Source organism: Rutidosis leptorrhynchoides, chromosome 3, assembly GCF_046630445.1.
Source record: "Rutidosis leptorrhynchoides isolate AG116_Rl617_1_P2 chromosome 3, CSIRO_AGI_Rlap_v1, whole genome shotgun sequence".
Taxonomy (NCBI): domain Eukaryota; kingdom Viridiplantae; phylum Streptophyta; class Magnoliopsida; order Asterales; family Asteraceae; genus Rutidosis; species Rutidosis leptorrhynchoides.
Window position 1 is genome coordinate 641,607,146 of NC_092335.1, and position 26,625 is coordinate 641,633,770.

At 31.7% G+C, this 26,625-nt stretch overlaps 3 protein-coding genes across 3 annotated transcripts; 1 reads left to right on the forward strand and 2 right to left on the reverse strand.

The window, feature by feature from the left end:
- Positions 1–281: 281 nt before the first annotated feature.
- Positions 282–3,216, forward strand: LOC139899120 (26S proteasome non-ATPase regulatory subunit 4 homolog). The gene is made up of 5 exons (XM_071881937.1): positions 282–356; positions 2,237–2,342; positions 2,451–2,577; positions 2,683–2,901; positions 3,034–3,216. The coding sequence occupies exons 1-5, from the start codon at positions 345–347 to the stop codon at positions 3,194–3,196; spliced, it is 627 nt and encodes a 208-aa protein (XP_071738038.1). The 5' UTR covers positions 282–344; the 3' UTR covers positions 3,197–3,216.
- Positions 3,217–5,383: 2,167 nt separating this feature from the next.
- Positions 5,384–7,481, reverse strand: LOC139899121 (F-box/LRR-repeat protein 12-like). The gene is made up of 2 exons (XM_071881938.1): positions 7,433–7,481; positions 5,384–6,677 (listed from the first exon to the last, which is right to left on the reverse strand). The coding sequence occupies exon 2, from the start codon at positions 6,654–6,656 to the stop codon at positions 5,514–5,516; it is 1,143 nt and encodes a 380-aa protein (XP_071738039.1). The 5' UTR covers positions 6,657–6,677; positions 7,433–7,481; the 3' UTR covers positions 5,384–5,513.
- Positions 7,482–14,611: 7,130 nt separating this feature from the next.
- Positions 14,612–18,804, reverse strand: LOC139899122 (uncharacterized). Its single transcript, XM_071881939.1, has 7 exons — positions 18,404–18,804; positions 17,649–17,748; positions 17,206–17,268; positions 16,940–17,057; positions 15,939–16,021; positions 15,152–15,213; positions 14,612–14,975 (listed from the first exon to the last, which is right to left on the reverse strand). Exons 1-7 carry the CDS (start codon positions 18,616–18,618, stop codon positions 14,864–14,866), a joined length of 753 nt encoding a protein of 250 aa, XP_071738040.1. The 5' UTR covers positions 18,619–18,804; the 3' UTR covers positions 14,612–14,863.
- Positions 18,805–26,625: the final 7,821 nt, after the last annotated feature.

Genomic DNA, 26,625 nt, shown 5'->3' on the forward strand with positions numbered 1-26,625 from the left:
TTACTCAGTGTGGTATGGTTTGATATATGTATGGTTTGATATATGTTGAAATCGTGAATGCCAGTTTAATTTGAGATTTAGTCAAAACCGGATCAAACCGGACCGAGAACACCCCTAAATATAACCATAACCATAAAATAAAATGAGTTGTGATTTTGCAAATCTAATAAGTTTAGGGGCTGTTTTGTGATTAGATTGTTTAAATAAGAGGGTAATTCAGAACTGCTCGTGGGATATATACATAGGAACTAGGAAGCCATTTTTTTTTAATACCATTCGCACAATTACTCGTCTAGGGTTTATAATCTGGAAGTTTTCTTCAATTTCATTCCCAATTCAAAACCATGGTGGCTGAGGTATCCTTTTATTCTTTATTTCTTTTCTTTTTATGCTTTGTATCTGTATCTATAGATTTATGTAATTAAACTTGTTTGCTTTAATATTGTATATGATATGATCGGTTTCGACAATTCTTCATTTATGAATCTTATAGGTCCTTATGGACTTGAGCTTCAAATTACTTGTATTCGATCCTATTGCAAAGCTAAACTGAAGGTCCTTTTTATTATTATTATTATTATATATATATATATATATATATATATATATATATATATATATATATATATATATATATATATATATATATATATATATATATTAATATTATATATATATATATATATATATATATATATATATATATATATATACTTGATTTAGTATCAATATATTAAGAATGGGGTGAGGATTCATGGATAACTATAGAAAGAGAACATAGAGAACTCACATATTAATGTACATGCACCTACTATATGCACCTATTCTTTAAAAAAAAAAATTTCAAAAAAAAAAAAAAAAAAATTTCCTTGAATTTTTTTTTTTTCTAGAAAAAAAATTTCGAAATTTTTTTAATTCTACGCCAGCATGCCACGTTAGCAGACTGACTGTCACGTCAGCACAGACTGATTGCCACGTCAGCATAGACTGACACGTGGCTGAGTCTGTGCTGACGTGGCAGTCAGTCTGCTGACGTGGTATGCTGGCGGGGAAAAATTCAATTTTTTTAAAAAAAAATTCGTAATTTTTTTTTTAATTTCGTAAATTTATTTATTTACTTTTTTTTTAAAAAAATTTTGTAAATTTTTTTTTCCGATTTTTTCAAAATTTAGCCCGATTTAGAGTTTAGGATTTAGGATTTAGGGTTTAGTGTTTTGGGTTTAGTCCCTAAACCCAAAACCTTAAACCCTAAACTCTAAACCGTTCGTATTAAAAAACTCAATATAAACCCTAAATCTAAACCCTAATTTATGTTTAAGAATGAATTGATGTGATATGACGAAAATCCCCTTACTAATATGAGTGAAATAAGAAAATAACATGGTGCTAAGAAAAGCTTGGCATGTAAGTGAAATAACATGGTGCTATGGGTTCTCTCCTATGTCAAGTTCTCTCTATATCCTTTCACTTAAGAATGTGTATTGCGCAGCTGATGATTAAATGAATGAGGTTATATTATTTTTGATTTATTTTTAAATTATATATGTGTAATTTTCCAATCTGAATCATATATTGGTATATCTGACTTGTGTTAAAACCAAATGAATAAAGAGAACCCTAATTAATCCTTTACATACTAAAAGAGGTGTCAAAATGTGTAGTTTTGGCCTCTTTTAGTATAATAACATAATTTTTAATTTGACCCCTTCTTTTAAAGTTCAATTTGTAACTTATCGAGGGATATAAACGTAAATTCAATTTTTTGTATAAAAAAACCACCAAAAACTTCAACGGGCCTTATCTTCATATTTGCCGCGAGTTATTTTTCACCGCCACAACCATTAAACACGAAATAATTTTACGCACAAAACGAAACTACATACGTTCGAAACGGACACTTTTTAAAAAACGTTAAACGCATCGACATCTAAAAACGGGGCTCAACACATGGGCCATTTTTTTCTTTTGTAAATACAAAACGCTACGTTAAATATGCATATGCAAGTCGAAAGATCCGCCGCAACGCGCGGACCGATCCAAACCTCGTTATTAATATTATAAGGATCAGATCCAATGGGTTAGACATTATATTTTTATAAGTTGATAAATTATAATAAAGTTGCTCTTTCGGTTCGTATCTTTGTATGTTTCAATTATTTATTCTTTTTCATTTAGGTTAACTACTCATTGTGCTGTTGACACATCACCAAAATGTTGTCATTGTTTTGTGTTGCAGTCTAATCCGAAGAATATGATAGGCATATTTGGAATGGGTGGTGAAGATGCTTATAAGTGGCTTGAACCTACTAGAAAACTTGATAAAATCATGAGTTACCTTAAGGGTTAACTTCCTACTCTCGTTTTTATGTTATATCACCAATCACCAATAACCAATCACCAATTGTAGGTTAGGATCATTATTATTTAATCAATTTCAACTTGTTTCTCAGGTGTACTAGATGAACCTACCTTGTCTGGTGGTTTGGACTTTAAGGGAGGGATCAGCCTTAGTCGGTGGTGTTTTAGCTTTGAATGTGAAAAATCAAGTGAGAGAAGGTTGCTTCTCTTTATTGGAGGGTATGTATGTATGTATACATACTAAAATGTTTCACCCTAGTATATTTCTCCCTACTTTTTATATTTTAATATTAATATATGTTATGTTTGCTTTTGCCCTGCCAGTTATTTAGGTTTCGGTATGATGACTGGGGAGCATTATGGAAAGTCGTTCAATAAAACGGGTGTAGCTGTTGATGTTTTGCACTTCCTTATACCGAATTGCTACGTTAATACAAAGCTTGCGCTTGATGCATTAGTTGCTGCTGCCAATAATAATTACAACAACCACATTAAACACTTTGAACTTACGCCTGATACACTTGCTTCTGATATCATATCCAGGTTTTAATCATTATTTACATTTCGCATGGTTATATATGTATATGTGCAGTGTGTTTTGGTTACTAGTTTGTTTTTTTTTTTTTTTTTTTTTTTTTTTTTTTTTTTTTTTTGTTTGGCAACATCTACTTTCAGGTATCCAGACATTTTCCCATCTGATTCAGCTGAAGAAGAGGAGATAGCAAGAAATAAAAATGCCAAAGATCCCAAGGGAAAGAATCAAGCTGCACATTATAAATATGTTAAAGCAGATAATAATGGTAAGGTGAAGTCGTGCAAAAGGAAGAGGGGTGTTTGATCCATGTCCGCTACAAATGCATATACTGATATACATAAGCATGTCAGGAGACAATGTGCCTAAGTTAAGAGCAGATAAAGTGTTTTTTTTTTTTTTTTTTTTTTCATCAAACGAAGCATGCCAAACATCGAACCATTAGATTTAATTATTGATCTCATTAACTCAATGCTAATCGTTAGTCTGACCTTTATACCCTTAACAAAACAGAATACAAAGTAATAAAAATATTTTCTAGCTTAGTGCTTACTTAAACCATTGCGAATGAGCAAAAGTTCCTTGGGTCGAATCTTGTAAGGTGTGATTATATATTTTTTTTGCATAGTTTGTGTTGCTCGGCTCAGTTCGAATATTAATGAGCTTATGAACTATTCGAGCCAAGTGCGTTCGATTACCTCGCTCAACTACTAAACAACTTTTCCAAGCGAGCTGAATATTAAATTTTTTATACTCGGCTCATGAAACTAATCGAACAAAATCCTTTGTTTGAACTCGACTCGAATTCTGAATCGTTAATCAACAAAATCCTTTGTTTGAACTCGACTCGAATTCGGAATCGTTAATGCTCAAATACGGAATCGAATACCTCGTTGAAACGTTCGATTTTGTTAACATCCAAGGGATGGATCTTATACATGTTAGTCCGTATTACTCCGTAACAAAATATTTCTTGACCTCACATGTCACTCACGTGACTACCCTCTCATCCACCAAACAACCAAATATATGTTTGCACACCGGTTGCAAAAGTAATTTTTTTTTTTCCCCAAAAATATTAGTAAAAAATAACCTTAAGTAGAGTAAACATGATAACTGATCTAAAAGTTTAATGTAAATAGAAAAGTTGACAATCGAGAAAATACATATATATTATCATAAATAGAAGTGAAGCAAAATTATGCATTTCATCATTAATTAATTCAAACCTAATTCAGCACATCTTAATCTTATCCTATAACCCTGAACAAAGAAAATAATGATGACATCATATTTTCCACATTCATCCAATCCAAACTCATTTTCACTGTTGTAAAATCCCAATTAATCCTTTTTATAAGGAGACCGATTTGATTTTCCAAATGTCATCTAAAAGAAGGTAAAATGTACTTATGAAAAGCCATTGTTTGTAGTGTCGAGCAGCATACAAGTATAACAAACAGTAGATATATTTTTGGGTTGGATTAAAACTTACCTTAGTGCCCAAAGGATTTTGCCAATTTATTTGTTGATAATAATCTCCATTGAAAAAGCTCACAAATTCCGGTGTATGAACGAGGCACTGTATTGCACTGTTCATGAAGCAAGTGTTCCTAAGATTATGCAATTCCGTAAGACCTATACAAGAACCTCGTGTACTAACACCATTAGAAGCGGGCCCATTTTCGGTTGCCAAAGACAAATTCTGAGATTGTGAAAGTTGTGTAAAAAAAAAAAAAAAGTGTAGATTGGCAGGGACACCTTAACCCTGTGTTGCCTTTGGCAACCCACCAAGCCAACCCCGTAATAGCCGGATGCCTGTAAATCACCTCCACCGAATACCCCATGAGTGGCAAGCACGAGCCTAACCCGAAGGCATACTCCGAGGGAATTGCTCCCCCCGGGACTCGAACCTGCGCCCATTTGTGTAAAGCTTCCAAACATGGGGCCCCAGCTTCAAAGGGACGGGTACCGTTGAAGCACTGCTTCTTTGGTGATTGTGAAAGTTGTGAATAACAGCTTCTTGAAAAGCCATTGTTCCCTGAAGAACCATTTGCATGAACGGTAGTTTTATATCTGCTACTGTGATCGATCACTTTTACAGTTTTACCAGAATCTGCATTCATGTTCAGAGATCATTAATCATTTTACTAATTATATTAAGTTAATACTGAGAAAATATAACGTTTGTGATCATATGCTGGAGCACTTATAAGGAAAAACCATAAATTCGATAAATATATGAGGTCCCCTACTTAAATTTAGTAGTGTCCTATACAATTTAAAAAGTAGTTTCTACCTAAAAAAAATTTAACTAGCGGTGTCCCGTGACCCCACGGGCTAATACATAAACTCGCCCCTGAACATGGTCATCATCAAATCTTTACCACTTTTCGAGAACTGTGAAATTAAATTAATCTCACGAGAGAACTGTGAAATCTTAAAAAATAGAAACAAAGCACAAGATAATAAGGTGGTTTATAACAGGTGGTTTATAAATCATTACATTAATAATCATTGGTTTTTAACCAAAGTTGGCATCATACAAATTGTGCTAATATTTCTGTACTTTCAGCTAATTGTGAATCTTCGAGAATTAAACAAAGAAACATTATGCAAATGGCTAAGTAAAACTAAAACAGGGAAAACTGGCCCCCAGATAGACTTTCATTTCGATCTTCACATCCGGTCTTTGTAATCTGAAGGCACGGATCCCATCTGAAGTGATCTCCCGACAAGCACCCATGTATATGACAGACAGGCGTTTGCAGCCATTACTTAAAGATAGTAATCCACTATCACACAAATTCCTACATCCCCACACACGTATTATCTCCAAATTCTTACAGTACAACCCAATCGACTCCCAGCCAGGCAAACCAACTTTATCACAAAACGATAGGTCCCACTCTCTCAACAATGGACACCCTTTTGATATGCTTATGACATCATTATCCTCAACGAATCTGAACATTTGTAGATCAAGGATTTTAAGATTTGCACCATATCCTAAACCGATAGTTGCCAGCCCTTGTCCCATAGTATGCTTATAATCAAGTGAGGAAAAATTTAGATATTCAAGACCACCTCCACTTAAGATTTCATTAACACCAGTAAAATCTAACGCACAAAAACTGGCATCTAAAATAGCCAGGGTAGAAGAACACCCTTTGAAGCCTATACCAACAATTTTAATGCAGCCATGTATACAGAGTGCCCTAATTTGACGACAGTACTGAGATATATATTGAATCCCGCAATCAGTTATGTTTCTACATGAAGCAAGATCGAGCTCTATTAAAGATTTACAGGATTTTGCTAGAACTTCGACCCCACTATCAGTGATAGAACATCTGTGAAGACAGATAACAGAAAGCAATGGACAATAGGAAGCAACTGAAATAATTCCTATATTCGTTACTCGACGACAAAAAGCAAGAGAAAGACACTGCAATGTAGACCCAATTTTTTGTAATTTAATTAAATCTGAATTGTGGATTTTCCTGCAATTGGCCAAGGACAGATCCTGTAAATTGCAAAAACGATTAAGCAATTTATCTAGCATACATGGATCCAAGTCAAAGAGGTAATTTCTAATATGTAAGTTTTTTTGGCTTAAGTTTTGAACTTTAAAAAAACTGTGACAGGTTAGGCCAAAAGATTCTCGATCCTCTTGTTCTTTTAACTTTCTGAAAATCAATTCCAACGGAAGATCAGGAAGGTTTGTAATACACGGGTTCTGATTTTGAGCACAAAAATCCTCCATTAGTTCTCTACGTATACATACCTGTTGAAACATAAGCAATACGGAGTAATACATTAAAAAAAAATATAACGTGGATTGAATTTGTTTATGCAACATGCAACCTTTTTCGTCTATAATATACTGGCAAACAAAAAACTCGTACATTAGGAAATAAACCAAGTTACAAACAAAGGCACATTCAACAACCTGCCTAAAACAAATACAAGCATAGACCCAAATTAACACTATAAGCACAGTAAACAGCATGCATCAAGTGTCACATCTTTCATGACACGCTACAATTAAGCTGAGATTTCCATCAAATTAAGTAACAAACTTCATTTTAGCCTATTTCAAGCCATACTTTTCTGCAGCTTGAGTTACAGCAGTTGACTGTAAATATGAATATATCTATATATATCTCCAATAAGTTAATCATAGAAATAAAATTAAGGGCAGTGATATATACGAATAAAGTCAAATTACTTTATCATATTTGAATCTCCAAAGTACGCGATTTAAATAAAAAAACTATTAACCATCAATAACAATATATAGCTAGCATATTCACGAACAATTATATAGATATAGTAATGAATTAAGCCTATCTAAACCAGACGGGTATGTGATAATAGAAACACTACCATTTTACAAAAAAAGTCACAAAACCGATCGATCTGTAAGTTCACACAATAATTGTAACCAAAACATGAACCTCGATATGATAAACTATCTAATAAACGTAATTTAGAAATGATTCAGTAACTATTTTAATACATTAAGGTTCTGCGCGTTACCAGTACTGATGGTCAATGGAAGCTGAATTGCTGAATTAGAAATTGTTCGACTTCTGATGTTATGGTTTATAATAATAATCAGCTTACTTGTTGCTGTATATATTTAAACTAGTGAAATTGACCCGTAAAACCACGGGTTTGTTTTAATGAAATAGTTTAATGATATGTTTTAGGTATTAAGTGAACGTAAATGTTAAAGTCATTTAGTTTAATGACCCGTGGAACCACGTATTCTGATCAAGAAACTTGTCATTGTTTTTACAAATATATTTATATACTTAACTTGATCAGAATAAATGAATTATATTTATTCTCCCACGACCTTCTTTAAATTTTCATCACAATTGCTATTTTTCGTGTCATAATAGTCTAAATTACAACATTTTATTAAGACGTATATTTTGTATACATATGTAACGTAATTAATTTCGTAAAAAACTCATAGTTGAATAATAATAATATAATAATTATAAATTTTGTTATAAAATTGAGTGTTTATATTTTTAATAATATTTATGATAGGATATTTAATTATTTTAAAAAGTGATCCGATATTTTGTGTTTAAAAAGTTGACTAATGAATGATATTTTGTTGTGTTTAAGAAATTTTATATAAGTATGTTATAAGAGATTTGCTATTCTCACACAAATATATTACACAATATTAGCCACACTCTGACTTACCCAAATTATTTAGTTGTTATGATTGAAGAAAAGAAAAGAATAAGATATGATGCAGAAGATAATCACGTTCGTTATAAAAATAATACAGAATAATTATTTAGTTGTTATTATGAAAAGAAAAAAAATAATTTACTAAAAAGTAGAAGATAAATAAAATTAGAGATTTAATATTAACTATAGAATCCTGAAATAGCACTTTTTGATTTTGGTACAAGTTAAGCCCCTCAACTTATGGTGTTTTTAATATTTGTACCAAATGAACGAATGACGTGGGGATAAATACTAGTACTCCTAACAGATATATATGTATACTAGATTTAAGAGCCCGTGCGTTGTACGGCAGCTCAAAAATATAGTATTCGAATGCGTTTATATTGAAATCGATTACTTGTACTATACACTTATTACAATGATAAAAACATATTATTAATGAAATTACCATGTTATGATCATACGACATATATACAAAAGTTCAAGTTGACTTTAAGCTTTTAAAAGAACAAAGTAATTGATACAAAGATTAAGAAGTAATTTAAATGTTGTTACTGAAGTTGCCCTATTTTGATAAAGTCATTTGTCTACAACATGTTAGACTTCTAAAATAAAAAATACAAAACGGATTAAAGTGTCTAAATGGACAACCATAACACTTTAATAATTGAAAGTTTCAAAGCATGACGATGTAGAACGAAGTATAAGCTGCGTACTTTTGCTCATTTAACCGAACTGAGTTGAGTTACACCACAATATGAGCATCTATTTTGATGAATGCATTTCTACCTACATAGAAAATATGATTGTTATTGAAGCTTAATGTTGACACATTTGACATGTAACTTGATATAATAATAATTATCAACATACTTAAACAAAATAAACAAAATATGAGCCAAATATTAATGATAGATCTCCTTTGTTAACAATCTCTTTAAACCATTCTTTACTTTGACTAATACATATTGATAATATCAGACCACAGCTTTTGTTTTGTGAATATGTGGATAGTTTTGATTATAAAACTAAAAAATGATAACATATAAGCGTATTCATAAAAAAAATCAAGACTTGTTAATGGTGGTATGAAAACGAAAAGCATGTATTAACACATTAATACCTTCACAATGCAAGAAATAATTTGCTTCAAATATTCTCCTCATAACCAAATAAGGATATGGATGATACTCTGTAATATATCTCAGTTTATGACACAACATTTCAACGAAAATTTTATAATAGCAACTTGCTTACAAAGTTACTTTACTTAGCTCTGGTTCATTTCCAGTAACAAAAGTAATATATTAGAAGTTTACAAAACCTGAAGACGAACCTGAACAATATATATAACACGGTATCCACACAACAACAATAACAAACACTTTTTTAACATCAAAGTTATATATAAACACTCCCTAGCAAGAGGCTAGGGGAGACACAAACACTAAGAGGATTAAATAAAAATAAATCACATAACATACCATCACATAAAATTAACATGTCCAATTTGGGAGATTTGTGATTAAAAAAACCAAACTCGAGCTGCTAAGTAAACAGGATGAACGCCTACATCTACCATTCCACAACATTTGTAAACATTAGATAATAACAAAACGAAAATGACACTCAGGTTGCCCTGAAACACATACATGGGTAGCATAGTCATAACTTACAAACTAAAATATCAATTAATTATGAACTTAGACCTACATCATCAACTACCAAACACTACCTATAAAACAACTTATACATAATTGATTTTATGAGCATATAATAGTATATATATATATATATATATATATATATATATATATATATATATATATATATATATATATATATATATATATATATATATAGTGGTAGGATCAAGAGGGAAGTAACCATTCGAGGGGAAGCGGGGGGAAGCAAATTTTTTTTTTTTTCGTTTTTTGAAAAAACTTTGTTCAAGAACATTATAGATTGGATGAAAATAAGAACATTTAGAAAAGACACTTCGTGATGAATGTTATTATTTTGGCGGGAAAACGCTCGAAGAAGTAATATATAACAATTATCGTATTTTTCGAGCGTATGTTGAGGTTTTAGACATTAGGGTTTAGATATTAGGGTTTATAGGGTTTAGATATTAGGGTTTAGAAATTTAGGGTTTAGGGTTTAAATTTAGGGTTTAGATTTAGGATTTAGATTGAGTTTTTAACACGAACGGTTTAGAGTTTAGGGTTTAGGGTTTATGGAATAAACCCAAAACACCAAACCCTAAACCCTAAACTCTAAATCGGGCTAAATTTTACTTCACAAAACATGGAAAAAAAAAACGTTAACATTCTTCACGAACAATATTATCTTGAATGTTATTTTTGTCGATAGTTTTTCCGCCAAAATAATAACATTCATCACGAAGTGCCTTTTCTAAATGTTCTTATTTTCATCCAATCTATAATGTTCGTGAACAAAGTTTTTTCAAAAAACGATTTTTTTTTTTGCTTCCCACTATTGGTTACTTCCCCATTGATCCTGCCCCTATATATATATATATATATATATATATATATATATTCAATTAGAAAATGACAATTGCTACTGTTTATTAAAGCTCCATTCATACACATCTAGGTTAAATGTAGTGTGGAGAAAAATAGAATGCAAAAGAGGTAAACCACAAATTAACAGTAAGAAGCCATCTTTCTTGAGGAACCCATGTTTAGAAACAAGCCCACATATATTCTTTCTTCTAGAACATAGTTATTTATGTGTGATCATATAAGATCCTTTTAAAGCATAACTCCCATATCTACATAAATTTTTACAATCAAGCAGACACATTTGAACTTGCACTAAAAATTACACTTCAGAAGTATACATCGGATATGTGGTTCCAACTTCAGAGTAATTGCCCCCGTTTGGACTGTTCACCAAAACCATTTGAACTTGCATTTTTTGTTGAACCAATTCAACCCATTACCCATTCCGCCTATCTTGACACCTCTAACCTTAATGTACAGACTTTCAAAATTATACGCGCACAAATCCAAGATCGACATCCTCACAAGCCTTAACCTCCTTTTATCGGTGTAATAAATATCGGTATGTTCAAATGTAAAAACAATCTTTAACCTCTTTTTTTAATAGATCAAATCAAATGAAATAAACATTATAAAAGACAAAATCATCATCATACCTTCAGGGTACCTTTGCAATGGCTATATTTGAAGCAAGTTATTTGATACCCAATACCATCAACAGACAAAAGCTCCACAGGGTAATCTGTCTTCCCACAAGCCTTGCATTTTTGTTGGGTTCCAGTAAAAGACATATTTACCCTTTTACCCTCTAAATCTGATATGTTATGATCTTTTACCCTACCACCCTGTTTTCAACAAAAAATCAAATGTGAAATTTTTACACCCTTTTCCGTTCAATCACAAACACCACCTGAATAATTCTTCTTATAAAATTTCACAAACTCGATCTCATAGCAGATGTGACATGTTTAAGAAGTTTAATTCAATTCCTTTTTTATATATCAATCACACCGAATCAAAGATAAACAAATACAAGGTCATAGCATATGAAAAATTGAAATTGCAAAGCAGATGTGGCATGTTCATCTGGATATGAAATTGAAATGGAAAAAAAACGAAACATAAATCGTTTTATTAAAGATCAAACCTTCAACTGTGTTTGATATATGTTCGAGATCCACAGCATTTGACTGACGACGACGCTATTGTTTTGACCACTGGTGAACCACCGTCGAATTTGGCCATTTGTGATCCAAAGTGATCATATAACCCATCAACCCTCCTCATTTGGCCACCAATACACGTGCCACGAAAGAATTTTTTAAATAAATTCCACTCGAGAATTTGCAGAAGCATTTGACAATTATGTCAAAACAATGTTAAAAGATGCCATCTTTGGGTCGATCGCATAGCCCAACTAACACAAAATTTTAGCCATTCCATCACCTATATGATACGATTTTTGTAATTTAGTGTCCCTTTTACCTCAAAAACAGAAAAAGCGGAAAATAAAGAAAAGAGAAATTGAAGGTCCTGATAATCTTTTGGGTCAAGTTCCATATATATGCCAAAATGGTTAAAGACCATATTGAAACACATAACCAACAAACATTGACAAAAATGTTTTAGCATACCATATTCAAAAAACTACACCAATTTAAGCAGTGTAACCTGGATCAAATCAACTACAAAGATCAAATTTTTTATAAGCAATTTGTAGAGGTACTGCACTAAATATAAACACCAGGCTTTTCAAAATAAAAAATCACACGCATCGAACTTTGGGATTTTAGACAACAGTGGACCAAAGTCATAAACCCATTGAGTTGTGGTAGTGCAAATCATAGGCTTTTTATAATATGTGATGTACTTACCTAATTGACCCATTTTATATGATTTGAAGTGGCCACCTATGTTCGAAAGTTAAAATTCAACCACCAGCTTGTGTCACCCACCTGCATTGCAGTATACACCATTCAGTGCTTCCACTGGTCTCATTTCCTTTCTGAGCTCATCAAGTGAATCAGTGTAATTGTTATTGGAAAGCAATCACAGATGAACCATCATGATAACACAAATTCAATACAAATGTAGATTACTTGTTTCTCACGGATGTACTAATTGAATATGAATACTATACACCAAAAAAAGAAGCTAATGCTTTACACAACTAATATCAGTTCACAACAGTAAACACACACACACATCCAACATATGCTACGTTAATTAGAGTTAGTGATAAAAAAAATTTGACTTACAAAAATATAAAACTAATTGTATAAATTTACAGTAAAGTAACTATATACAAAACTAATCGTCAACATAAATTGCAAAATAACATACAATTATCATATCCATTTGTAACTATTATGAGTTAAATACACATACGTAGCAGTTGTAAACCCTAATTAAGGTCCAGCGAATAGTTAATTTCGCAAAACGAACAGTCGAGTAATGCTCTGATTCGATCAAACCCTAACACTAATAACAAATGTTAATACATAATCATAAGGTTCATAATTAAATTATAAATTGATAGATAGATACATACAAATAAGTACAAATCCATTTGAATCCAACCTGAGGCATCGATCGCCCTAAGGACGGCTATAGAAGCGACGACAGTGACGGCGGTGGTTTGTCTATAGTCGTCGGTGACGACGGTGGTTTGAGTCCATCCACATCAAACCAGATGTATGATGATGAACATTGTTTGATAATGAACACTTCAATGTAATCGGATGTATGTACAGAATGGTTAAGTATTGTGTGATGGATTTTAGATGCGATTTTATTAACCCTAATTTAGTGTTTCTGGAAGCTGGCAGTTTCTAATCCGTAAAATTACAGGGACAAACTATATACAAAACTAATCGTCAACATAAATTGCAAAATAACATACAATTATCATATCCACTGACCACTTGTAACATAAAACTAACTGTATAAATTTACAGTAAAGTAACTATATACAAAACTAATTGTATAAATTTACAGTAAAGTGACTATATACAAAACTAATCGTCAACATAAATTGCAAAATAACATACAATTATCATATTCATTTGTAACTATTATGAGTTAAATACACATACGTAGCAGTTGTAAACCCTAATTAAGGTCCAGCGAATAGTTAATTTCGCAAAACGAACAGTCGAGTAATGCTCTGATTCGATCAAACCCTAACACTAATAACAAATGTTAATACATAATCATAAGGTTCATAATTAAATTATAAATTGATAGATAGATACATACAAATAAGTACAAACCCGTTTGAATCCAACCTGAGGCATCGACCGCCCTAAGGACGGCTATAGAAGCGACGACAGTGACGGCGGTGGTTTGTCTATAGTCGTCGGTGACGACGGTGGTTTGAGTCCATCCACATCAAATCGGATGCATGATGATGAACATTGTTTGATAATGAACACTTCAATGTAATCAGATGTATGTACAGAATGGTTGAGTATTGTGTGATGGATTTTAGATGCGATTTTATTAACCCTAATTTAGTGTTTCTGGAAGCTGGCAGTTTCTAATCCGTAAAATTACAGGGCAAACTAATTATTAATATTAATAATTCAATAATATTAATAATTTAATAATTATGATTAATTAGGAATTTAACATGTCAACAAATTTAAGAGAGAATTAAGGAGGGATTGACACATTGGATTTAAGCTTTATGATTTATAATATGTAATAGATAGATAGAATAGATAGATGTATTTAGACAAAGTGAGTCTCACATACGAGTGAAGTCACAAATATGTGTATATATATTCATGAATCTATATCGATTATTAAGCGGATGCATCAACTGAATATTCATCGTATCGGATGACCATTGTCATTTCTAGTCATAAAAGATAGATAGTTATTTGTAATGGACAAAATCCGTGCTAAGTTTTAGAGCACAAAAAGTTGCCACAATCCGCAAAATGGGCAACTCTAACTTAAGGAAATTCCCTTTTATTGTATTGCCTTCAATAGACAGAACGAACTTTGAATCAACTTTGATTCAATTCTACATAAATTTACAAGAATCCTCCTTTTGTCACAACTACAAACATATTTACATACATCTAATAACTCGAAAATACCACATAACAACTATAGATGACATTTCGACGAATTACTGGAAATAACATCTCCAAGTTTACTTTTGATGTGAGAACAGTCACATTCAGATACACTAACGTGTCAGTTTCGTTGAAAAAGATTTTCAAGATTTTTTCTGCAGAGATGAATGGGGAAGCATTGAGTTTGTGAGTTCCTCGTTAAGCTTTACGGGAAGCGGCGGCATCTGCTTCATAATTTCCGGCATGTCATTTAAACTGCATTTAGCAACATATAGTCATATCAAATGTAAATATCTTTTTATTTTTATAATAAAACGTTACTAAAATACACAACCATAAGTAAAAAAAATGCTAGTCATTAAAGATGAGATGTGAACATTATTTTTACATTCCAGTTATTGTAAAGGGAAAATAGAGCGCGAATAACATACTCATTCATGATCGAGAGAATATTATTCCGCGCTTGGCAGAAGAGATTAATGTTCTCATGCACCTGCCAACAATAAAAGTACAATATCATACTTAACCCCGAGTAGACTTTTAACTAAACTGAAAAAATTTCGAGGTCAAAAAATGGGTAAATAAGTAATATACGTAGTCCATTTATTTACTTTTTTAGAATTAATTAGTTACTTACTTACGGTTACAAGAATTACTGCTAATGTAATTACATACGGAGTAATACTTTAAATGAAACAGTTTAGGAGACTGTATGCATCTGATAATGTAAGCTATTGGCCACGTTCAACATGTTTGACCCATTTTCTTTTAAATCTAAACCTTTGAGATTGTCACATTTGACCGTTAAAGATAAGATATTAACCCAAACTGAATTGGTTAAAACTGCCACCTCTACTCTCACACCAAATCAACTTCATTTTACATATAAAAAAAAAAAAAGAGACCATCCTGATTTCTCGGAAATGGGACCCACAAATACTACTTCCATCGTATGCATGGCCCCACATTCCCACATAATCAAAATGTTAAATTTCCTAGACAAATTGACTGGGGAGCTGTTATTTACACCATGTCTTTTGATACGTACACAAAAGTCTTGATTTTAAAGTTGTACTAGGTGCATAAATGGTATGATAAGACGGTGTAGGCATCACAAAAAAATGCTGTAAATATTGAAATGAGATGAATTTGTACTGAGTTTCAGTAGGAAAAAGTCTTTCTAACCATAATAATTTTCAACCAAAATTTCATGTATACCTTAAAAGCAGCAAAATTTGACGAAATTTGATCCAAAGCCTGAGCATTCTGCTCAAGAAGCTTCCCAGCCGTACCACCAATGGCTGCACACATTATACAAACAACTTCAGGGGGAAAAAAATTAAAAAATTTTTTTGACACTTTTTGGTCTATCTTTTAGACTTCTATTTGATAATCATTGCATTGAATACAACAGCAAATAGAATCACAATGTTAATCTAAGAGTTTGAAATATATGAATAGGAGATTGTATACATAACAAAACCACACAAACAATATCAGTGACTTTTGACCAGTTTGCCCAATTTGACACGTTCTGTTTTTACAAATATTATTGTCAAACTCATTTGACACATTGAGATAGAAAAGAACAAATGGACCCGGCCCATTCATAAGCCAGTGAGTCAAAATTTCCACCTGACATATAACGGGTGTTTTTACAAATATTAATGAACTTGGGAGTACTCAGCAAAAAAAAAGGTAACCCGATTACACGGTCAAACTTAGTCAAACACGGTCAAACTCTGTCAAAACTCAGTATTACACGGTCAAACTAGACCAAAACTAGAAGATGATGCATTACCATTACCAATGAACAAAAGATGTACAGAGTAGCGTGTCATTTTTCTTTGGTCATTAGTTTGTTAAGAGACATGTATGAAGTTCAGTTTAACCCGTACAATAACCGTAGGTTACAAATTTAAAAGAAAAAAAAATTCAAGTCAATCAACCTGTTCAGTTGACTATTAAAACTCATAAGTAGATGTTCATGTTCATATAGCTGCATAAAGACATTTCACCTAATTCCTCAAATACATACATGGAAATTAGTAGTCTAACTGTTAAATTTCCAGGAGATAACAACTTAATTTTGGTTACTAGATATGCAATCCTTAGTTTCTTAATCAGAATGACCTCGAATGAAATATAATCTGAATTAATAATAATAATTAAAATTAATTAATATTAATATCAGTATCAAATAATATCTATGTACCAACCTTGGTAAGAGATACCATCATCACTGTCCATAGAGACCGCCGATTGAGCGTACGGAGGGCCGTTGGCACGATTTGTAGTATGAGAAGATGACTTCGCCAAATGCTCCGTTACTTTTTCCTACAAGTACATACACAAAAAAAGGAAACAATATACATTAAACATCAAACTTCATTTTAGGTTTTACTGTTTAATATATAATTCATATAGAAGATAGAAGATACATACAACGAATAGAAATGATATCAGTATCCTGAAAAAAACATACCTTTTTATCTTTGTTTTTCCTCGATGAGTTATCATCTTTCCTTCGTTTACCATTTTCCTTTTTCTGGAAAAAACAAAGAAGATGAGCAACAACTAATAATGATAATCAACAAAGCACTATAAAAACCTGAAATTTGCCCCTCGTATAGTTTATATTCCCACACTCACACAAATCACATCATTCTAGAAGGCCGAGCAATATTTAAAAAGTGATTTCAGTTTTATAACCAACATGGACTCTTACCCTTTATCTTGATATTGTATAATTGAAGTGAGTATTATTTCAAATACATAAAGTTGTCATAGTGTTATAATGTCAATAAGTTTGTTTAATAAATAGAAGAGAAAAACATGTATAGTCAAATTCACAATTGATATATGCGTAGATAAGTTGAGCTCTATAACTAAGAAATAAACTCGAAAGAAGAGGAATATAGAGCATACCGACATCCATCTGCAACGTAAAGCAACATCCCGAACTGTTTTGTTTTGTAACTTCTTTGCTATCTTTGCATACCGCAAGACATTGCTATCTGTGGCATATCTGCATAAGTAAAATGAGATATGATTATAATCTGTGTAATACGTAGTAATCAATAAAAGTAATGGTAATATATAAAGTTCAGCAAGATATATATGAACTATTTTATATTGATTGGGATACAACAAAGTTAATGATAAGCTAATAATTTATACTTAGATCAGCTGTTTTATGTAACTATCTCATTCTCATCTTTTTTTATATAAGATTCAACATTTACATTTGGCAGAGAATCTCTTCAATTTTAGCATAATGTAACAAAATAACTACTTAATCCATACATCCTTCAACTTAAATCTCAAAATGATGAATTATTAACTAAGAAATCAAAATTTTACATGGGTATGAAACAAAAATATGACTTAAATATTTCACAACTTCCACCATGATTCATCAGTATCATCAAACATAACAAGAATACAGCAAAATTCTACATACAAATTATGCAAATCCTAAACCCTAAAAATCCCATATCAAAGTTCAATATAGCTTTACTCAACAAATATATCTCAAAGCCACACCTTTTCGAGATCCAGTTCAAACCAAAAATCCAATAAATACCTCAAATAATAATCAAACCCACAGATTAAATATCCAATAATTAGCTCACAAAATCTTAAACCCAACACACACAAAGAAAAATATATAAGTTGCATACTTTGTAAGCAGTTCTTCCAATAAAGATTGTTCATCAGAAGCCCATTCAAGTGACAACCCAGGATTATGCCTTAAAGCAGATTGAGTAGGACCCACCGCCGAATTATCCGGCACGGCGGACCCACCACCGTTATTATTATTACCACCGGTGGTCGTACCATTTCCATTAGAAGTTGAGCCGTTGTTATTCCCAGATGGGTTTGCACTGGCCGCCATAAATATAAACACGAATCAGGAAAAATTCAATCTTTATCCGTTTGGTGTATTGGGTTATTATTAAATTGTTAATTAACTATTAAATTGAGATTTGAGACGAAAAAGGAAGGTAATTTGAAGTGTTTTGATTTGTCTATGAAGATGAGAGAGAAATACTACGGATATGTGTTTTATAATTTGGAAATTTGACGGCTGATTTGGGGCGGCAATGGGAGTTTTACAGTTTGACGGAAGTTTGGTTTTCAGTAAAAGATGTACAGATACCGGTCGAGGGATTAATTATAGGCAAGGTTGCAAAAGACCTTATACAGCATTGAGACGGTAGGGTTCTAAAATGATGGAGATGAGGTCTAGACGGAAGTTGATCAAATTTAACTTTAAGTGTGTGTATATATATATATATATATATATATATATATATATATATATATATATATATATATATATATATATATATATATATATATATATATATATATATATATATATATATATATATAGGCAGATCAATGGGGAAGTAACTAATCGGGGGAAGCGGGGGAAGCAAAATTATATTTTTTTTTCGTTTTTTTTGGAATTTTTTTTTTCGGCATCAAGATCACACGAAAATATGAACATTTAGAAGAGACACTTCGTGATGAATGTTATTATTTAGGCTGGAAAACGATCGATAAAAATAACATTCAAGATAATATTGTTCGTGAAGAATATGAACGTTTTTTTTCATGTTTTGTGAAGTAAAATTTAGCCCGATTTAGAGTTTAGGGTTTAGGGTTTGGTGTTTTGGGTTTATTCCATAAACCCAAAACACCAAACCCTAAACTCTAAACCGTTCGTGTTAAAAACTCAATCTAAATCCTAAATCTAAACCCTAAATCTAAACCTTAAACCCTAAATTTCTAAACCCTAATATCTAAACCCTATAAACCCTAATATCTAAACCCTAATATCTAAACCTCAATATACGCTCGAAAAACACGATAATTGTTATATATTACTTCTTCGAGCGTTTTCCCGTCAAAATAAAAACATTTATCAAAAAGTATCTCTACTAAATGTTCATATTTTCATCTCATCTATAATGTTCGTGAACAAAGTTTTTTCAAAAAACGAAAAAAAAAGTTTTTGCTTTCCCCCGCTTCCCCCCGATTAGTTACTTCCCTCTTGATCCTACCACTATATATATATATATATATATATATATATATATATATATATATATATATATATATATATATATATATATATATATATATATATATATATATATATAGGGTTTAGATATATATATATATATATATATATATATATATATATATATATAGGGTTTAGATATATATATATATATCTAAACCCTATATATATATATATATATATATATATATATATATATATATATATATATATATATATATATATATATATAGGGTTTAGATATAAGGGTTTAGAAATTTAGGGTTTAGGGTTTAGATTTAGGATTTAGATTGAGTTTTTAACACGAACGGTTTAGAGTTTAGGGTTTAGGGTTTGGTGTTTTGGGTTTATTCTCTAAATCGGGCTAAATTTTACTTCACAAAACATGAAAAAAAAACCGTTCATATTCTTCACGAACAATATTATCTTGAATGTTATTTTTGTCGATCGTTTTCCCGCCTAAATAATAACATTCATCACGATATGTCTCTTCTAAATGTTCATATTTTCGTGTGATCTTGATGCCGGAAAAAAAAATTCCAAAAAAAACGAAATTTTTATTTTTTTTGCTTCCCCCCGCTTCCCCTCGATTGGTTACTTCCCCATTGATCATGCCCCTATATATATATATATATATATATATATATATATATATATATATATATATATATATATATATATATATATATATATATATATATATATATATATATATATATATATGACCAATCCATGGATAAGCAATAAATGGGGTACAAACTGGATAAGTGAATATGAGCCTCATATTTCATACTTTTAATAATAAAAAATTCAATTTATACTGGAAAAACGAGGAGGGGTATTTTTGGAATTTCACATTTTTAATTTCGGTATATTTTATCTTTTCGCCTCGTTCATTCCTCTTCTGTTCGTTCTCTCTTTTCGTCATCTATATTCATCATCTTCATCATTAATCTTCAACATATATTCATGGATTCAACTTCAATCGTAGATTCAATTTCAATCGTTCATTCTTCATGTTGTAATTTCTAATTTTAGTACATATTCCTGTTACTTTCGATCTCTGTATTCGTTATCAATATTCATCGTCTTCATCATCAATCTACAACATATACTCGTGGATTCAACTTCAATCGCAGATTCAACTTCAATTGCTCAATCTGATGGTTACGTTCATTCGTATCCTCTTTTTTTGTTTTACTTAAATTAGTTTTATGTTTAAAATTAGGTTTGATTGATATACGTCGTTCGTTTCTTTTTTTGCAGTTCATGTTATTACGAATTCGGCTAATGAATCAGCTGTTGATTCTGTTCCTGATACGTTTTCTAGTAAGTTTTTCATTCATCATTCATCTGATATTTTTTTATCATTCATCACGTCTCTTTTTATGTTTAGTGTTTTTCATATGAATTAGATCCTGTTACTTTCGATCTCTGTATTCGTTATCAATATTCATCGTCTTCATCATCAATCTACAACATATACTCGTGGATTCAACTTCAATCGCAGATTCAACTTCAATTGCTCAATCTGATGGTTACGTTCATTCGTATCCTCTTTTTTTGTTTTACTTAAATTAGTTTTATGTTTAAAATTAGGTTTGATTGATATACGTCGTTCGTTTCTTTTTTTGCAGTTCATGTTATTACGAATTCGGCTAATGAATCAGCTGCTGATTCTGTTCCTGATACGTTTTCTAGTAAGTTTTTCATTCATCATTCATCTGATATTTTTTTATCATTCATCACGTCTCTTTTTATGTTTAGTGTTTTTCATATGAATTAGATATGCATTTGATCAATGATAAATGTAATTTTTCTGTTTAAGATATATGTTTGATTGATCAGTGAAATCTGCTTTTTTAGAGTTTTGTTGTATAATAAATGTTTTTTTATAAACTTTTTTAGTGCTTGTTATTGTTTGTGTTGTATGATAAACTATACGCAGTTTCATGTACTTTTGTACCATCCATTATGTATTTTTTTTAACATTCATCTGTATTTTTAATCATTCATTATAACTGTAGGCAGTTTATAATATATAACATTCATAATTTGTTTTTATTTCATCATCATATAACATTTTAATCTAATTATTGTATGAATTTTTTTATTATTCATCGTAAACTTTATGCTGTTTCATTTTTTTTTATCATTCATCATGTATCATTCATGATTCATCATTCATGCTTCATCATTTATGATTCATCAATCATCAATAATCAATCATCATTCATCATGTAATTTATAACTATTTTTATGGAATTTTTCATTTATAGGCACCAACTCTGTGTGTAGAAATCATTTTTTGTCTTCTTATGAGGATGAAGGTCCTGATGGAAAGAAATTGTGGTTTCCTAATGTTCCAGATCATTTTAATCCTGTTATTGGTCCCGTGTTTAGATCATGGCAAGATTGTTTATATTTTTATGATTTATATGCTGAGGCTGCTGGGTTCAATATTAAGAAAGCTTCTGAAAATAAAGATGAAGATGGTTCAATTGTTTACCAAGTTTATAGGTGTAATAGGGCAGGTCGTCCTGCTCCAAAAGCTCTTGTTCCCACTGCTATTGTTAATCCACCTGTTATTGTCAATCCATCTCAATCTGCCCCTGATCCTCATTCTTCCATTCCTGATACACCTGCAAAGCGAAAGCGTCAGCGTAGGAAAGTATCTAATCGTAAATCTTCTAGTATTAAGGTTGATTGTGAAGCTTGCATTAGATTCAAACTTATTGAGGGTAAGATTGTTATTTTTAAGTTTTTTGAGGGGCATACTCACAAACTCATAACTGAAAAGAATAGGAATTTGTTGAATAAAAGGAGGAAGTTGGATCCTGAACACATGAAATTTCTTTTCAAACTCAGTACTAGATCAAATATGGGTGGATTTAAAGCTCACACACTTTTTAGTGCTCTTAGTGGTGGTGTTGATAATGTTGGTCCTTTGCCTGTAGATTTCAATAATTTTCATCGTGATTTGTGAGACGACCCGTCCTAATCCATAAGGACGAATACAATAACATATGGTTCCATTGCGAGGTATTTGACCTCTATATGATACATTTTACAAACATTGCATTCGTTTTTAAAAGACAAACTTTCTTTACATCGAAATTTGACGGCATGCATACCATTTCATAAAACATCCAACTATAATTGTCTTAATAATAATCTTGATGAACTCAACGACTCGAATGCAACGTCTTTTGAAATATGTCATGAATGACTCCAAGTAATATCTCTAAATGAGCAAATGCACAGCGGAAGATTTCTTTAATACCCGAGAATAAACATGCTTCAAAGTGTCAACCAAAAGGTTGGTGAGTTAATAGGTTTATCATAATCATTCATTTCCATAATTTTAATAGACCACAAGATTTCATTTTTATATTACACATAACCTGTGTAATAAAATAGTACACAAAACCTGCGAATTAAAATTCATTCATATGGTGAACACCTGGTAACCGACATTAACAAATGCATCTAGAATATCCCCAAATATACAGGTACACTCATCTGTATATAAAATCGAAGTACTAAAGCATCCATAACCTGGATGGGGTTTGTTAGGCCCAATAGATCTATCTTTAGGATTCGCGTCAATTTGGGGGTCTGTTCCCAAATTCTTAGGCTACCAAGCTAAAAAGGGTGATATCCGGTATAATAATCCAACCATAGAATGTAGTTTCTGTTATAATTCAGTAGGCTTATAACTACCTTTAGTGGTTTGATTCTTGATGTTATAATTCAGTAGGCTTATAACTACCTTTAGTGATTTGATTCTTGATTAAGAATACTAATAATGAAGTGTAAGAACAAAGATGATAATGGAGAGAAAGAAAGAAACACTTTGTAAGTGTGAGAAATGGTGCAAGTTTAATGCTTGCATTCATGAGTATTTATAGCCTAAAATCTCAATATAAAAATACATACTTTGTGTACCAAAATTGACTATATGTATACACCAAAATTGACTATCCATATCTATATTATTATTATTATTATAACACTCCCCCTTGGATAGCAATTTTATTTTGTTGAAGATCAACTATAAATTACTGCCTCGTTAAAAACCTTGCTAAAGAAAACCCAGTGGGAAAAAACTTTAGCTAAGGGAAAAAGAGTGCAGCATGGAGTTGACTCCCCCTCAAGTAGACATCGCTTCAGCTGTTACATCTTTTGAACATGTCTCATGCCAATGTTATGAACGTGTGTTCTGAAAATAGCAGTTGGAAGTGCTTTCGTGAAAAGATCAGCAGAGTTTTTGCTAGATTGCACATATCTCATTTCAATCTGGTTGTCCTTAATGAGATTTTGAGTGTATGAGAAGAATCTAGGTGGTATGTGTTTTGTTCGGTCACTTTTGATATACCCTTCTTTCATCTGTGCTATGCAAGCTGCATTATCTTCATAGATAGTTGTTGGACTTTTATCGCGTTCTAGTCCACAAGAATCAGTAATGAGTTGTGTCATTGATCTCAACCAAAAACATTCTCGAGTAGCTTCATGTAATGCAATCACTTCGGCATGATTTGACGATGTAGCAACAAGTGTTTGTTTTTGAGAACGCCATGATATTGCAGTACCTCCATTTAGGAATACATATCCAGTTTGAGATTTAGCTTTATGTGGATCAGATAAATAACCTGCATCTGCATAACCAACCAAATCTTGTTTTGATTCGTTAGAATAAAATAATCCTAAATCAGTAGTTCCTCGAAGGTATCGAAATATGTGTTTGATCCCATTCCAGTGTCTTTTGGTAGGAGCAGAGCTGAATCTTGCCAACAAATTAACTGCAAAAGAAATGTCAGGTCTTGTACAATTTGTAAGATACATAAGAGCTCCAATTGCACTAAGATATGGTACTTCTGGTCCAAGAATGTCTTCTTGATCTTCACATGGACGAAATGGATCAGCTTCAACATTGAGTGATCTAACAACCATAGGAGTACTTAATGGTTTTGCCTTGTCCATATTGAAACGTTTCAAAATCTTTTCAGTATATGTTGTTTGATGTACAAGTAAACCATTAGGCATATGCTCAATTTGTAAACCAAGGCAATACTTGGTTTTTCCGAGATCTTTCATTTCAAATTCTTTCTTTAGAAGTTGAATGGCTTCATGGATCTCTTTATTTGTACCTATGATGTTAAGATCATCAACATAAACAGCTATGATCACATATCCGGATGTTGTTTTCTTAATGAAAACACAAGGGCAAGTAAGATTATTTGTATACCCTTTGCTTATCAAGTAATCACTTAATCGGTTATACCACATACGTCCCGATTGTTTTAACCCATATAAAGATCTTTGTAATTTAATCGAATACATTTCTTTGGGTTTTGCATTTGATGCTTCTGGTACCTTAAATCCTTCAGGTATCTTCATATATATATCACTATCAAGTGATCCATATAGATAAGCAGTCACAACATCCATGAGATGCATTTCTAAATTTTTAGAAACTGCCAGGCTGATTAAGTATCTAAAAGTAATTGCATCCATAACAGGGGAATAAGTTTCTTCATAATCAATTCCTGGTCTTTGAGAAAAACCTTGAGCTACAAGTCTAGCTTTATACCTTGTAACTTCATTTTTCTCATTTCTTTTTCGGACAAAAATCCATCTGTATCCTACAGGTTTCACATCTTTAGGAGTGAGAATGATGGATCCGAAAACCTTTCTTTTATTGAGTGATTCTAATTCAGCTCGTATTGCTTCTTTCCATTGAGCCCAATCATGTCTATTTTGACATTCAACCATAGATGTTGGTTCTGGATCATCATCATTATTCATGATGTCATACGCAACATTAAATGAAAATTTCTCATCAAGATTTTTCATTTCATTTCGGTTCCATAATATTTTTGAATATGCATAATTGATTGCAATTTCTGTATTGACATCATCAATCTCCTCTGCAGTAGGAGTACTGATTTGTGGTTCTTCTTGAACACTTTCTTTTACTTCATTATCAGCTGATTTTCTTTTTCGAGGATTTTTATCCTTTGAACCAATTGGTCTTCCACGTTTCTGACGTGGCAAAGATTCATGAGTGACGTTATTGCCAGCTTTTGGAATTTCAATTCGAGCTGGAGTATTTACTGCTGGTATATATGATTTTGTCACCGTTTTTGTATCTGTAAATGCATCAGGCAATTGATTTGCAAGTTCTTGTATATGCATTATCTTTTGAACTTCTGTCTCGCATTCTTTTGTGCGAGGATCAAGATACTTTAATTGAGGTTCACACCATGAAACATCATTTTCTTTATTTTTCATTTCTCCCCCTAATCTAGGGAACAATGTTTCATTAAAATGACAATCAGCAAAACGTGCTGTAAAAACGTCACCTGTCATAGGTTCAATATACCTTAATATTGAAGATGTTTCATATCCAACATATATTCCCAACCTCCTTTGAGGACCCATTTTTGTACGTTGTGGTGTCGCAATTGGAACATACACTGCACAACCAAATGTTCTAAGATGGGAAATATTTGGCTCTTGACCAAAAGCAAGTTGTAGGGGGGAATATTTATGACTTGCACTTGGTCTGATGCGAATCAATGCAGCAGCATGTAAAATTGCATGACCCCATATAGATACAGGGAGTTTTGTTCTCATTATCAATGGTCTAGCGATTAACTGTAAACGTTTAATCAATGACTCGGCTAAACCATTTTGTGTATGCACATGAGCAACAGAATGTTCAACAACAATTCCTATAGACATGCAATAGTCATTAAATGCTTGAGATGTAAATTCACCAGCATTATCAAGTCTCACCCTTTTAATGGT